This window comes from Quercus suber, unplaced genomic scaffold, assembly GCF_002906115.3.
Source record: "Quercus suber isolate HL8 unplaced genomic scaffold, Cork oak 2.0 scaffold_336, whole genome shotgun sequence".
Classification (NCBI taxonomy): Eukaryota; Viridiplantae; Streptophyta; class Magnoliopsida; order Fagales; family Fagaceae; genus Quercus; species Quercus suber.
Window position 1 is genome coordinate 268,550 of NW_027069788.1, and position 15,677 is coordinate 284,226.

The 15,677-nt window shown below is 33.5% G+C and overlaps 1 protein-coding gene across 1 annotated transcript; it reads right to left on the minus strand.

The window, feature by feature from the left end:
- Nucleotides 1-3,036: 3,036 nt before the first annotated feature.
- On the minus strand, nucleotides 3,037-14,127 carry LOC112037046 (NADH dehydrogenase [ubiquinone] 1 alpha subcomplex subunit 9, mitochondrial). Its single transcript, XM_065759637.1, has 12 exons — nucleotides 13,947-14,127; nucleotides 13,747-13,843; nucleotides 13,038-13,102; nucleotides 12,835-12,920; nucleotides 12,636-12,720; nucleotides 12,486-12,556; nucleotides 11,754-11,885; nucleotides 6,008-6,123; nucleotides 4,602-4,725; nucleotides 4,458-4,526; nucleotides 3,525-3,645; nucleotides 3,037-3,377 (listed from the first exon to the last, which is right to left on the minus strand). The coding sequence occupies exons 1-12, from the start codon at nucleotides 14,050-14,052 to the stop codon at nucleotides 3,238-3,240; spliced, it is 1,212 nt and encodes a 403-aa protein (XP_065615709.1). The 5' UTR covers nucleotides 14,053-14,127; the 3' UTR covers nucleotides 3,037-3,237.
- Between the last annotated feature and the right edge of the window lie 1,550 nt (nucleotides 14,128-15,677).

The window sequence follows — 15,677 nt, forward strand, 5'->3', positions numbered from 1 at the left end:
GGACTTGGAAGTCTGTGGATTTGTATTTTTATCACGTAGGACCTGGTTGTTTGCCATGTGTATGTATCACAGGACTTCGCGGTTAGCATTAGATTCCCCATCATTTCGGTGATATATAATATAATTACAACACACTTGAAAGAAAATGAAAACTTCAATCATTTAAACAATCAAAGGAAATGCAAGATTGGTCCACTTTTTAAATATTAAATCTTGAATCCAAGAAATTATTGGAGTGTAAATTAAATCAAGAAATAATTGTAAATTTGCTAAGTTTTTGACTTGGCCTACTATTGAACCAGTCTTTCAATACAAGCAAAGTTTTTTATATCAATGATAGCAACAATAATAGTATGATAATCACAGATAAAAACTTTAAACAAAACCCAAGTCCAATCCCAAACGTATCATTGTACATTATTTTGTTGATAGTTTGAGATCTTCTACTCAACTTGACATCCCCAAAACTCAAGCTAACTCCTGGGTCTCTCATTCTGAGCGCACTCCCGTACAAAGTGGAATTGTTTGCACCTTGAACATTGTTGTTTACATAAATGTTAATGCAACAAGAATCATGGGACTCACCTCTAGGTCGCATGAACATTGCTGCCCCAACGTTCCTTCCTTCCAAGCTGGGGTATTCAAAGACGTAGTCTTGGGCCTCTGGGCTGGCTTCTGGGTCCATGAGATTTTGATTGTTTCTGTTGGTGGTTCGAGATTTCTATTTTTTTTCTTCATGTTTGAAGTGCATGAACATTTTAGTGGTTGATTTTTTCTCTCTCTCTCTCTTTATGATTCCTAACTTGTTTAATGAGTAAGGTTGTTTGCCTCTCCTACAAGGTAAGCCAAACCTATTGGAATATGGCTTAAGTCACTTTCCAACACAAAGAATCTAGTATTGCTTAATATCCTTATTACCAATTGGCTTCTTTGGTATTGCTTTTTCTTTCTCTTCATTATCTTTTCTGTGACAATCTCAAACTCACCAGCACTTAGCACTAACAAAATCCAATGAACCAAAAATTATTGAGGACAGAAAGGGTGCAATCACATTTTTGGGCAAGAATGTCGACTAAAGAGTTAAAAAATAGTCAATAGAACTCTCACAAAAGTAGCTAGTCTACCAAATGCTAAAAGGAATTTAATTTGTACTACATCTGACGTATTGTATATTTTACCCATACTCTAAAAATCTTAGATACTTGTAGTTTATTAAACTTGGTTGGTAAAGATAAATGGAAATTTCTACTAACATTTCAAAAACAGAAATATAGTTTGTCAAAGAAGCAATGTGAAATTATTTAAAAGATCAAACAAGATGCATCCTTTTTTAATCCTCTCTCTCTCTCTCTCTCTCTCTCTCTCTCTCTCAATGTTTCTTGATAAGTAATCCTAATCTCACTCTTTCAAAACTGTTGCAATAATTATTAGTTAGGAAATGAAGATAATTTTCAATCCTAATCCCAAAGTAAATTTTTACATAAGACTTCAACACAGACACCACCGTATTGAACTGTTCAATACTACTGAGACTCTTAGACACCTCTTGCACCCATTATGAGTGACAATAGCTTTAAATAACTATAAATTATTTGGGACAATTTTCCGACAATCGATAGGTACTTCTAGACATATGATATATCACCATTTCAAAATGACATGTTAGTACAGAAGAAAAAAAAAAAAAAAAATCATATAATAGTTGGTCTAGAAATTAGAAAAAATTTATTGGCCACAAGTAAAAATAGAACAAGTGAGACATACTAGTAATTAATTAAGTGGACACTTTTATTTTTGTTCCCCTGAACTCTGAGTTGATTACTCGATTGAGGCCACAATGTTGCGACATGAGGACAATATATTATTGCAACTATGGTTAACATAACTATTATTCATTACATGCCACAACTCATGTTAATGGAAGTCACAATTGTTGCCGATCAATGGACAACATGTGTCACGATAAAATATTGTTGAGAACTGGGAAAAAAAATTGATGGCTTCTGAAACTTGAGGTGATAAATGACTGATAACAAAGAACCTTTGAGTGAAAATTTAGACTCTTCGATTAATTATAGTTTCTAGAATCCTGACTTATAGTCAGATTTACTAAGATTATCAAATATATATATATATATACCAAATATCTTTGATCCTTGATTAAACATAAACATCTTTTTGAGAAATAAAATATCCAATAAATTGTAATTGTTCATTAAGCTTCTTATAGTTGTTTAACATATGAGCTTTTCCTGTTTTATTCTCACTATGGTTTCTTACCATGAAAGTGGGACTAGAGTGAAGATTTTTTGTTTTTTCTATCATTTTTTTTTATAAAGTTTCTAAATTTGAAGTTCAAAGTCATATCTTGTCTACTGTATATTATGGGTTTGAATATAATAATGACACTGGGATCTTTTAAATTACAAAATAGAGAGTTTCTTGACTGTAGTCTCTAAGAATTTTCACTGAAATTTTATTCAAGAACGATATAGATACAATGAGATGAATCTAAAACATTAGTTGGATGAGACTCACCATGCTTTGTTGGTGCAAAGTCTTAAGTGCATCTATACTTGTGTTGTTCAGGTAATTGAATAATAACAAACTCCTATTTTAGTGTTAATTGCCATTTGCCATATATTTCTAATGAATTTGCATCAAGTACAAAATTATTTAGGAAAGTATTGCATCATAAAAACTCTTCCAGCGTATTGGAAGACAGTATTTTTGCTAGGATAAATTTGTTCTTGTTCAACCAAATCAAAATATTCTTACCTATAGTTTATACTTTTGTTTCTCTACCATTAATTTCTTTGGACGGCAATAGAATTCTTCATAAGCATTCATTTTTCGGAAGAGCATTCCACCTAAGCAAGTAAAAGGTAGCGGCATTCTTTATTTTTTAATGCTATTTTGAACTTGAATGCAACAATAAATTTCAATCACCAGGAATATTAACTATTATGTTCAACAGGCTTCACCAACATTTACCCCACGTAAACTTTTGCAGTGAATAGTGATTGCCATTAGATATGAACAAGTATCCCAGCTTTTATTAATCATTGTTATTGAACATCATTGTGAATTCTACATATGAATGAAAAAGATACAATAGTCATGCACTCAAAAATCTTTTTACCATTTGCTAAAAGAAATGGAGGCCTTACACGCCTGTTTCAAAGTCTTCAACTGGGTGAACTAAAAAACATTTGGGACCAAAAAATCCACAGAACCTCAAGCATAATCATCAGTAGAGACTTTTTCACTTACAGTAGAACCAAATTGGGGACCACCCTTACGAAATGCGATAAGAAACTCAATAGGGTATCCTTTCAGCTTATGAGGCACAAGCCCAAGATCATTGAAAGTCAAAGCTGCAAATTCCACCACCAAAATCAAGAGAAATGATAGAATAATATGAGTGAAATGGAAGACTTATAGTTTACCAAAGCAAAGAAAAAGAAAGGAAAACTTCAGACAACAAACATGCAAAAAGAATAACAGGCCAAAGCTAAACTCACCATTTTCTGAAACGACTGTGTCTTTAGTTAATGCAAGGATCTGATCAAGGTTGAACATGAAGGGAACGGGTAATGGAAAGGGAACTTTATTAAGTAAAAATTCTCGTGGCATTGCAATAGCCTGAAAGCATTTACAACCATTTGTAATTAGGATTCACATAAAAAATAATAAAATAAAATAAACACATACACAATCATATAGTAATCCAATTGTTCAGCGTCTACCAGCTAACAAAGCAAGATACAATCATATACAGCAACATACATTTCAACCACTTAAAAAGACATGATAGCCAAAAGGTAAGTCACAACACATATGAGAGCCTCATTAAGAAACAACTGTCAGGCACATATAAACACGCACAATGTGTGATGATTATTGGAACATGTGACATCCTTCTATATTTTCAGAATTAGGGCTACAAAAAGAAATGTCTTATAAGGAAAGCAGTCTCATTTGACATGCAAGAACGCAGAATATGAGTTCCAGTATACATGTCTGATTGAGTTTTTGTTACGGCATCATTCATTAGTACATTTGAAGCAGACTTTACCCTGCTAGTCAATAATCAAATATATTTTTGGCTTCCAGAAAACAATAAGAAGTTATACAAAACCTGAGAGTTACACAGGAAGTGCCATTTGAGCCAGAAGTCATTGGCAAAAATTCAGATTTTAGAGGAGGTATTTCAATGAAATTAAAATCAAGAAGCCTCCCCATATATCATGATCTATTAAGATGTGTGACACAAATTTCAGATGTCTGATAAATATTCACTTATAGATACTTCAAATAAGGTTTTCCTAAGGCAAATAAACCCAACCATCTAAAGTAACAGAAGCTAAAATGAGCTTATCAGTGGCACTAAAAACAGAAGATTCAAAAAGATTCGTTTCCATTGGCCCTAAAATATTGACAGTTTATCTATTTACCTTTGCAATAGGGAAAGGAACTTTGACATAGCGAGGCCATTCCCGGATCACATCGTACATAATTTCTGCCTGGAGTTTGCAAAGATCTCAGTTAATATCAGATCATATCAACAGGAAAACAGGAAAGATTAGAAAGAGAATTACCAATTCATGTATGGTATAGATATCTGGCCCACCAAGTTCATAAATTTTTCCCATGCTGGTGCCATCATCTTTCAAGGCCGCAACAATTGCACCAGCAACATCAACAACATATACTGGTTGGATTCTGCATATAAGCATTTATCAGAAAAATGTCCATAAAAATGGATGCTGTCATTTCTGCAGCATAATTTGTTGATTCTGCACCCTCATTAATGAGGGTGATATTAAGGTAAAAATATCAATTATATTACTGAAAATTCCCCAGACTAAAAACCCCTTCCTGACATTGCTCAGCTTTACAAAAAAATATCTCTTGGGCTTAAATTGGCAAGTGCTCGTTAGTGAGCCCACAAGAAAGTTACACCTCCACGACTGGTGTGCGTTTAGGAATTGTTGAAAAAAGTTTAGCCTTTTGCTTTTTGTTAGCTTTTTTGCAAATAATCTAGCTTTTAGCTTTTTGTAACACATTTAACATAAAAGTCCAAAAACTATATATTTTAATAAACACTATGCAAATAAGCTAACAAAAATAAGTCATTCCCAAACGAACACTTGGTATTTTGTCGTCAAGAAATTGTGGTTTGTTGTGGAGAGCCAAAGGAAGATTGGGGGACAATGAGGTTGACCACCAGTGTTGGGTAAAGTCGGATCTCCAAGATGCCTGCGATCGAGTGGCACCAAACAAGGGGCATTAGTTTTTTTCATTTGTTCTCAATGTCACAATGGCTGTGGCTTCAAATATGCATCCTCTAATCTTACTATTTTATAGAAGATAGGACCAATGCACCAACCTCACATGAACCTATGGTCCCCACATCACCAATAACACAAATATATAAGATACACACCCCAAAAGATAACCCCCACTCCAGCAAGCTAGGGTTTTCTTTCCCTTTCCAATTAGGGTTTCCCACCACACTCCCAACCATCCAATTCCTCTCTCTCCCTCTTTCTGCACAATTGGATCAGATTTTGATGATAAATAGGTGAAGCCAGGAAAACACATGAAGGACATTGCAGCAATAACATACCAGTCAGGTCTTTCCTCAAGCAAAGTCAATCTAACCATCTCTTTGAACAAAACCCAAATTGAATGTGCCACCAAGTTTTTGATCTTTACCCGCAAGTAGTAGCCAATTTAAACCCAAGAGATTATTTTTTAGGACCAAGCACTGTCAGGAAGGAGCTTATAGTCACAGATTATTATGGTAATATAACAGCTATTTTGACAAAAAGCTGCTGCTCTCATCAATGAGGGTGGAGAAGCAGCAAATAATGGTTCACAATAACAGCACCCCCAAAAAATTAAAACTTAAAGAACTGCCATGAGTTACAATGAAAATTTTTAAAATTTAACCATTACATAATTTTATTACCAAACTGCAAATGATAGATTCAAGACATACTTGGTAGATCCACCACCAATGAGTGGAAGGAAGCCATAGTTTTTTGCAGAACGTGCCCAAGTATTCATAATCCTATCCTCCGTTCCAACCATTACAGCAGGTCTCATAATTGTGGCCTGCACAAGGAACTGCATGTCAGAAATTCTGCTCACAAAAGCAGTGTGGTCAGATTTAAAATTAAGAAAGCACATAATACAGACTTTTTTGCATCATCCAGCCTCATATCAACAAGAAATATCAAATTTTAATGCATGAGTCCATAGCCGACTACATAATTAAACCACAAATACATTAACATTTAGCTTGAAGTTGATTTCATTTCATTTTAAAAAATTACCTAGTGTTTGTCAAAATTTTCCTAAATGGTCATAAGCTATGCTGTCCATTAAAGCTAAAATCATAAAGTCTCTTCTTTCCTTTTCTTTTTCATTTATCCTTGATAAGTTACAATAATCATGTAATTTTTTTTTTTTTGGAAGCAAAAGAGAGAGAATGAGGGACCAAAAAAATTCATAAGTTTTACAAAGACTTTCACATCCTCCATCACAAAGATAGCCGGAGCATGTAAGAACTTTATAAAAGGCTAGCATATTACAAGACAAATGAGATTATAATTCCACAAAAATGCCATATGTACAGTACATTTGTTAGGGTGGGAAAGTAAAAGTATATAAGAGGGTATAACGAAAATGGAAGAAGGTTGATATTCTCTCGTTTGTAGAGTAGAAGAGTTCTATTTGAACCCATCATTTTTAATCTTCCTAAACTAAGGGAAAATATGAGAAATAGTCTTACATAGGTGATTTGACAATATGATCCTTCTAGTTTATTAAAAGGAGTCATACAAGGACATGATACAAAAATGCTTTGTTTTATTTTTAAGTAGAAAGTGTTCCATTTGTCCTTGTATAGCTTCTTTCAAAAGGGCTTCCGCTTCCACTTTTCTATTCCTTCAAACAAAGACTAATCATCAATCAATATATATATATATATAAAAGCAGAAACCTCATGTGGGAGAGCATAAGGTTCTGCTATATAGTGTGCACTCTTTGAAAAGAAAATTGAATTACTCTTAAGCCACATCAGAGATAAGAACAAATTTAAAAATAGGGACTCTTTATTTTCTTTGATTCAATTTTTCAAAACTACTATTGGTTTCCTTTGATTCAATGTTTCAAGACTATTATTGACTTCCTTTGGTTCAATACTTCAAGACTTTTCCTCTCTCACATACACAAAACTCTTTGCATTTCCATTCACCCTTTTTCACCCCTTGCACTTCTACTCCTTTATATACACATGCCCACAACCCTTCATGCCATCCCATCTCAAACACACACAAACCAAGAACAATGTCATTTACCTTCAACCTTTCAATGACATCTATATAACTCCAACATTGTCGTACCATTTGATCGTAACTCATATGTATAGGCTGTGACCAACGAAGGGGGTTTGCATTTTTTATTCAATGACAATAGCTTCCGGTTTTGACGTTGAAGTCGGACGTTGTGGATTTTGTGTTGATTTTGTGAAGACTGTGATTGGCTTTTAAGTCTTTAGGTGTTTGAGATTTTGGTGTGAAAAAGTCATAAATGTATTTTATTTTAGAACTAAATAGAAAGAAAAAGAAACCTTCTAATTGTGATTATTTATGAATTTAGCTATTTTTTATTTTGTTTTGAACACATAATTCCTATATTTTTCACTGCTATTTTGTGCAGTATGAGCCATAGTGATAAAATAAAAATCAGTGATGAACTCAAAAGAGTTTTTTGTGTTTTTAGCCAGTTTCTCTTTGTTTAATCACATTCTCTTTATGCTAATACTTATAAATGATTTCCTTAATTTCATTGAGATAATGAATTGGATGTTTGAGATTGGGATCTCCATATTTGGTTGTGAGAATAGAGAGGTCGAGGAATTGTTTAGGTTAGGGACGGAGCCACTCTTGGACAATGGGGCCACCACTTACATCACTTTTTTACATAACAATAACCATTTAACACATTAGCAAGTCATAAAAACGTATTTAACTCTAGCATTTTCCTCATTTTAAAGGCTATAAAAAATTTATAGATCTAAAATCCAAAACAAAAAATAAAATATACAAGCCCAAAAAAAGTAGCCCAGCAACAAAAATTACCAATAACAAACATATTTTAAAAAATTAAGCTCAATCAACCAATTTTATCCAAAACAAACAACATGGCCCTTTGAAAAATTTTAAACAAAATAATTTTGTCCTTACCCAGCAGTACACATCAAAGACACTAAAAAAAAAAATTCACAGTAGAGCTAGAGGCCAGAACCACCACACCAGCAGCAAAGCTGCCCCCAAGTTCCAAGTCCCAGCTCCGTCTCTGGTTCATGTGGTTCATTAAATTTATGTAATTTTAGGATATAAAAGTATTTTATGCTTTAAATTCTTATTTATAGATTTTAAAATCATTTAATCAGTTTAAAAAATAAAGTATTTTAATAGAATTTTTTTTTTTGATAAGTTCTTTTAATAGAAAATATTATAATATGTTATAGTCTTATAGTGTTATACAATTTTTTTTAAATAAAATATGAACTAAGATAATCAAGTTTCAAAGCATTCAACAATATTGTAGGCAAACATAAATAATATACAACAAAATAAGTATTATATGTAGGTCTTAATATACATAAAAATTATTTTAAATGAAATTGTAAAGTATGATATCAAAAGTTGCACCCAACATCCAAAGCTCCCACTTTTACAGGATCTAGAAGAGGTGGTTAGTAGCCAACCTTATAGTTAGTTTTGGAGGCCAACCTGCTTGCATTTTCTTTTCTTACTTTCTATCCTCCCTACCAAACAAAGCTTAAGTGCCTTTTTAGTACAATGAAGAACACAATGACGAACACTGACATAATAAGACACGAGACATGGCGACATGGCAATTAATTAATTAATATTTTTATGTAAATTAATATTTATTAATATATTAATATTAATCAATATCTTATGTAAAATTTATATTTTTAAACATGCTATATATTAGAATTTTTTTAATGAGTTTTCCTAGAGCATAAGTTAATGTGCATTTAATACTCCATTAAATTTTATTTTTATACAATTTTGGAAAGATAAAGTCAAACTATACACAAAAATTTAGAAAATAACAAACAACCACAATAAATTTTCGCCTACAAGTTAATAAATTATTAAGGCACTAGTGATAATAAGCAAAATATTGTAACTTGACTTGGTAATAATAATTAATGAGAACAATGAAATGCAAATATACTTTTAAAAAAATAGTATAATGCAAATATTCCATAATAACGGCAAAAATTCCCTATTTGCCACTGAATCAGACTCTCAAACCATCAAACTAAAGAGGAAAAAAAAACACTTAAAGAACATATGACAGCAGCTAACGGCAAGAACATTGACGCGAGGAGAGCAGTGTTGTATCAATTAGTATCAATAAGAGCGGTGCCGATGGGCTGAGGCGAGTGCCAATGACTTCGCCGGAGGACGACAGCAACCAAATTAAGAGAGAGACAGAGACAGAGAAAAAGAGAGCAATGGGCTGAGACCAGCGCCGTCTAGGTGGAAAATCCCACTTCTTTTTTCTTTTTCAATTTTTTTTTTATACCTATGGCACAACTGTGTCCCAGAGGTGTCCAAAATAAATAAATAAGTTTTCATCGCTGGACATCGGAGCCATGTCCGACATGGACACTGAGCTTTTTGCCATGTCCCTGCTTCCTAGGTTTGGTACAAGCTATTTTTGTAGGGTTTTTTAAATTGTTCTTTTGCAAAGGTTGTATCTAGAAAAAAGAAAGTGGGCTATTAAAAAGTTGTGATTCTAAAAGGTGCATTTTAAACCATCCTCCCAACAACAATATCGACCAAACATTAGCCACAAAATTTTGGGGTTGGTTATGGAATATGGATCCTCAATTCATTAGTCAAAGTTGACCCCATGTATTCTTTTCTGCCATTCTATTTTATCTGAAGTCATATTATATATTACATTTTTAATTGACATGTCCTTTTTACTACTATCAATGTTATTTTTGGTCCTCCTAACCTTTTCTGATCCCTCAACTTAAATCAAGTCACTTTGTTTCACTGGTGCATTAACCGCTCTCCTTTGAACATAAACTATCTCAAGTGACTCTCTCTCATCTTTTCATCAACAAGGGTCACTACTATCTTTAAACCACCCTCCCAAATGGATCTTAAATGTATTAGGTATTATTCTTTGGCTCTGCCATTGATTTAAACTAAGCACTTGGATCCTAGGTCCATTATCTCCTTTGTGCCCAAGACTGCAAATCAACCTTAGAGTAAAGGTGCAATATAAATTTGTTTTTTTTTTAATGACATGGAACCTCTCCAAGGCAGTACCCTTTAGACTCACCCCTGAGAATTAAACCATGGATAAACAACCTCACTGACCAAAACTGTGTATAGGTAATTTTAGGGAACTTCTAGTGGGGATCAAACCCAAGATGTCTTGGATCTACAGCTCATCCCAAGCCTCCAACCACTAGGCTGCACCCTAACAGGTGGTGCAATATTAAGATAATAGACCATCCTATGTTTAGCTAGACTAGCACATAGCTTTATTAGTTAAGATTGCTCTGGCTTGATTGATACTGTTTCAATCTTTTCTTTTATATACAAAAATGGGGATATAGCTAGCATTAAACCTGCAAGCATATTGGGTTAAGGTCACTAACAACATTCCTAGCAGTAATGTATGTAAAACTCACAAGAAGTGTCATTATCAGCTTAGGCTAAAGGAAAGAAAAGAGTTTACTTCAGGTATCTCTCTCAAAACAGCTTCCTCTGCAGCAGCTTTAGCTCTTAGCAGTCTGGACGGAGATGATGGAGATGCCCCCAAACAAGAAACTTGAATGAATCTTGCGATACCACCATGTTCTTTGGCAATCTGCACAAGTTAAAGACTAAAGAGTGAAATGACTACGGAGGAAAAGAACACTACAAACTAAGTCTCCTGGAAAAACATATCATGAAACACCAATTCAGCAAATTCTTTTGGTTATGTTGGTAAGAAAATTAAGTTACCTCTAGCTGGAATTCATTAAATGTGGTATACCAGATAGTTCAGTTCCCACAGTGCTACTCTAAAGTAAATCACACTCAACTTACTTGCATTTAGTACTGAATTACTTGAGATGAGGTATCACCATGATATAAAGCATCACAAAGAGTTTATAGAGTAACATCCCCACCCCCCACCCCCACAAATTAATAAATAAACAGAAGGAAAAAATAAATTTTTTTTTTTTTTTTTAATGACATGGAACCTCACCAAGGCAGTACCCTTTAGACTCACCCCTGAGAATTAAACCATGGATACACAACCTCACTGACCAAAACTGTGTATAGGTAAGTTTAGGGAACTTCTAGTGGGGATCAAACCCAAGATGTCTGGATCTACAGCTCATCCCAAGCCTCCAACCACTAGGGTGCACCCTAACGGGTGGTGCAATATAAAGAGAATAGTTCATCCTATGTTTAGCTAAACTAGTACATAGCTTTATTAGTTAAGATTGCTCTGGCTTGATTGATACTGTTTCAATCTTTTCTTTTATATACAAAAATGAGGATATAGCTAGCATTAAACCTGCAAGCATATTGGGTTAAGGTCACTAACCATATTCCTAGCAGTAATGTATGTAAAACTCACAAGAAGTGTCATTATCAGCTTAGGCTAAAGGAAAGAAAAGAGTTTACTTCAGGTATCTCTCTCAAAACAGCTTCCTCTGCAGCAGCTTTAGCTCTTAGCAGTCTGGATGGAGATGATGGAGATGCCCCCAAACAAGAAACTTGAATGAATCTTGCGATACCACCATGTTCTTTGGCAATCTGCACAAGTTAAAGACTAAAGAGTGAAATGACTACGGAGTAAAAGAAAACTACAAACTAAGTCTCTTGGAAAAACATATCATGAAACACCGATTCAGCAAAGTCTTTTGGTTATGTTGGTAAGAAAATTAAGTTACCTCTAGCTGGAATTCATTAAATGTGGTATACCAGATAGTTCAGTTGCCAAAGTGCTACTCTAAAGTAAATCACACTCAACTTACTTGCATTTAGTACTGAATTACTTGAGATGAGGTATCACCATGATATAAAGCATCACAAAGAGTTTATAGAGTAATATCCCCGCCCCCCAAATAAATAAATAAACAGGAAAAAAAAAAGTGACAATCTTCTTAATTTATATACATAAGGTAAGATTAAAATCCATAATAAAAGGTATTCCTCAACCCTATTTATCCCAAATTATATATTTTTCATGATATGAGTGATGAAATCATAGACATACAGTGAATAAGTTTGCATTTCTCTTACTTGTTATTGATGATGCTTCTTCAAGCCAATACAGAAGAGAAGAAGAGCAGCAATAGTTTTGGGAGCATACAGGAACTACAAAATAAAGACAATGTACACATAGGAACCTACCATAGCAAGTTGTTCAGCCATGGAATAGTTCACTTCCTCAAAGCTATAGTTCCTTGTCTCATACTCCCTTCCTGTCAATGAGGGTAGTTACTCAGGTAAGTACATTCACAACCTCCAAGACTGAGAAAACAACAAGTGAAGAAAGTCTACCAATTAGATTGAGAACAACGTTAGCCTTCGCCATAACAGCCTTAATCGAATTTTCATCTCTTGGGTCGTATTTCATTGGTACGATCTGAGCAATTGAACAATAAGACAAACAAGCAATGCAGTAGACTAAATAAATGAATGGTCAAAACAACCACAAATTGTATTTTCAAGCATATGAAAATATTACAAAATAATTTACCTGTCCCAAATCTCCCATCAACTTGAGATGGCGAGGATTATCTTCAGAACCTCGGAAAGGAACTAACACTTGAGTTCCTATTTTAGCTGTGGAAGAAAAGTAAAGTATCAGGCTATCAGCACAAATCACCATAAGAACTAACACTTGAGTTCCCATTTCATTGATTGCACTCAAGTTAATAACGGTTACATTCACCAACTGACCTAGCTGTTGAACCACATAACGACCAAGGAACCCTGTAGCTCCAAACACTGTAGCAACTATACCACTGCAAAACACAGCATTATCCTTTTCAAATTTATATAAGCAATCACATTATGAACTCAACCATTTTCTGCAGAATCTAATCTGTTAATGTTATATTCAACCAGAAACAAAGACGTGCCAAATTTCTCCCAGAAAAAAAAAAAAAAAAGCATAATCTTTGTTTGGTTGCTGAGAAAATGATTTTTTTTTAATTTATTGAAATTTTCTTCCTTAGGTCCATAGATTACCAAAAAACAATAACAAAAAGAGATGAAAAAACAAATCATTTGCTAGAAATCTCAGAATGACAACTTTTTCCTACATTTTCAGGGCAACCAAACACAGCATTCTTCGTTTCGAATTTATATAAACAATCACATTACTAACTCAACAATTTACTAATTCAACCAAAAACAAAAAAACAAGACCAAAATTTCCCACAAGCTGCATTCCGAGGAGGGGAAAAAAAAGATAAATAAGTTTAATCCTTGTTTGGTTACTGATAAATGAAAGGAAAAAGAGTAAAAATTATTGAATTTTGCTTCCTAAGGTCCCAAAAAAAAAATGTTCATTAGGTAGAAATCTCAGAGTGACAAACACGACTTCTCTCAATGCTCCTACATTTTCCGAGCAGCCAAACACATTATAAAAATCGAAAAAGCAAACCTAACGGAAGATCTTCCACCGGTGCCTTTGCGAACGAGGTGGCCGACGCCTTTGGTGGCCAAAGTAGATCCGTACCGTGGATGATCAGCTCCATAACCTTCAAGCAAGAAAAAAAAAAAATTTGATAATGTCCAATTTGACCTTGTGAATGAGAGCAGAAATTACAATCGGAAAAGGGTAGAGAGGGAATGGGAAATTACGGTGATCGGAGCTGGAGACGGAGTAGAGGGACTTGAGGGATGAGATTGAAGCCGAAGATGACTTCAGAGATTGCTGCTGCACTATACGCCTCGAAATGGCTTGCATCTTTGCTACACCTCAGTGACGCAGAGAGAGTGTATGAATTGGGAAGAAGAAGTTTTGGAAAGTGCTAACTTGCGCATTTTGTGTGAAGTTCGGATTTCGGTCCATCGGTCTTGGGTGAAGACGGGCTGGGATTCTATCATTGGGCTTTGCTCTAAACCTTTTGGGATTTTGGGCTGACCCAATGAGAGTTTGTATAAAATTATAAAAATGATAATATATCTCATGAAGGTTTTTGTAAATGCAATAATTAAATCAATGTCTTCCATCTTTTAATGAAGTATTCAATTTATATATATTTCTACATAAATCATCGACAAAATAACCCTTTTTTTTTTTTGAGTTTGTATAAGAGACACTCTCACTTTAAGTTTCTACGAATGAGTAAAAATCTAACATTGTGAAATTGAATAGATTTATTTGTTTGAGTTAATAGAAACCCTAATGGAAAGTACAATTTATATAAATGAATAGGAAATGTCATTTCAATAAATCTTAATGAAAGTTGGTGTAATTTACCTGCACTGAAGATAGGATAAATTACATAATTTTAATTAATTTTTAGATTTACAAACAAAATGTAATGGTGAATCTTATAAGTTGTAATTATAATTTATAACCTACGTATACACCCAAAAAAAAAAAAAAGCCTCCATGACGCATAAAGAAAAAAGACTACAAAAAAATTTAAATTTTTTTAAAATTTTTAGAAGCAAATCTAAATAGATAAATATAGATTAATGAAGTTATGATCAGTTTGAGTGTTTTTTTTTTTTTTTTTGGTTAATAAAATACCACTTGTTGTTTATGTAACAGGTCTTTTAGTGCCATGATAGACCTTATATGCAATTTACTTGATTTTGTGTAATAGCTTTTAATTAATAATGAATTTCTGTTAGATGATGATTTAAATCTGTGCTTGGAAATTTGGAGGAAGAAGATAGGAGAGATTAAAAGCAAGATGTAAAGGAGAATAGAAGATTAGAAAAATGGGGAGTAGATAACTCTGTCTTTAGTTGAATGCTTTTAAAATTAGAAGGGAGGAGAGGATAATAAGATGTTTCTTCACTTGTTTAGTTATCGGATAGGAGTAATGTATTTAAAAAAATTAACAATTATATATTTAATTTATTAAACTCTATACTTTCTTTTCTTTTTCTTTTTCTTTTTTTTTTCTTTTTTCTTTTTTCTTTTTTCTTTTTTTTTTTTGATAAGATATTAAACTCTATACTTAAGAAAATATAAAGGGCAAATAGTAAGTACATGAAGATTCATTAAACTTAAATCTCTCCTGTTCCAAATTCTCACTGTAAGGACGCAATTTGAGTCCTAAGCCCAAAAGGTAAAAAGATTTCGATCCAAAGAGCCAAGTACAATAAATTTGTAGAGAGTGGGTTGAAAAACTAAGCTCTAACGAGTTGGGTAACAATTAGCGGGGATTTGAATGACAATAAAGTAAAAATAGAATGGTTTTATCTAAAGAAAATCGTCTTTGGCACAATCCAAGGAGATCAGTTCTTGTATATATTTCTTGAATTTGATTACAAATACAATTCTTAGTGCTACAGTATTCTTCACTCAATTCTCCAATCCCCTTTCCTTAGTGTCTTCTTCCTATTTTATGCTAT

Bases quoted from the DNA above. Each gene is read 5' to 3' on its own strand.
- LOC112037046 (XM_065759637.1), bottom strand. From the start codon at position 14,052: ATGCAAGCCATTTCGAGGCGTATAGTGCAGCAGCAATCTCTGAAGTCA. The intron at 12,721-12,834 runs GTAAATTATTTT...TCAATTGCTCAG, and splicing joins TGATGGGAGATTTGGGACAG to ATCGTACCAATGAAATACGA. The intron at 4,726-6,007 runs GTATGTCTTGAA...GCTTATATGCAG, and splicing joins ATTGGTGGTGGATCTACCAA to AATCCAACCAGTATATGTTG.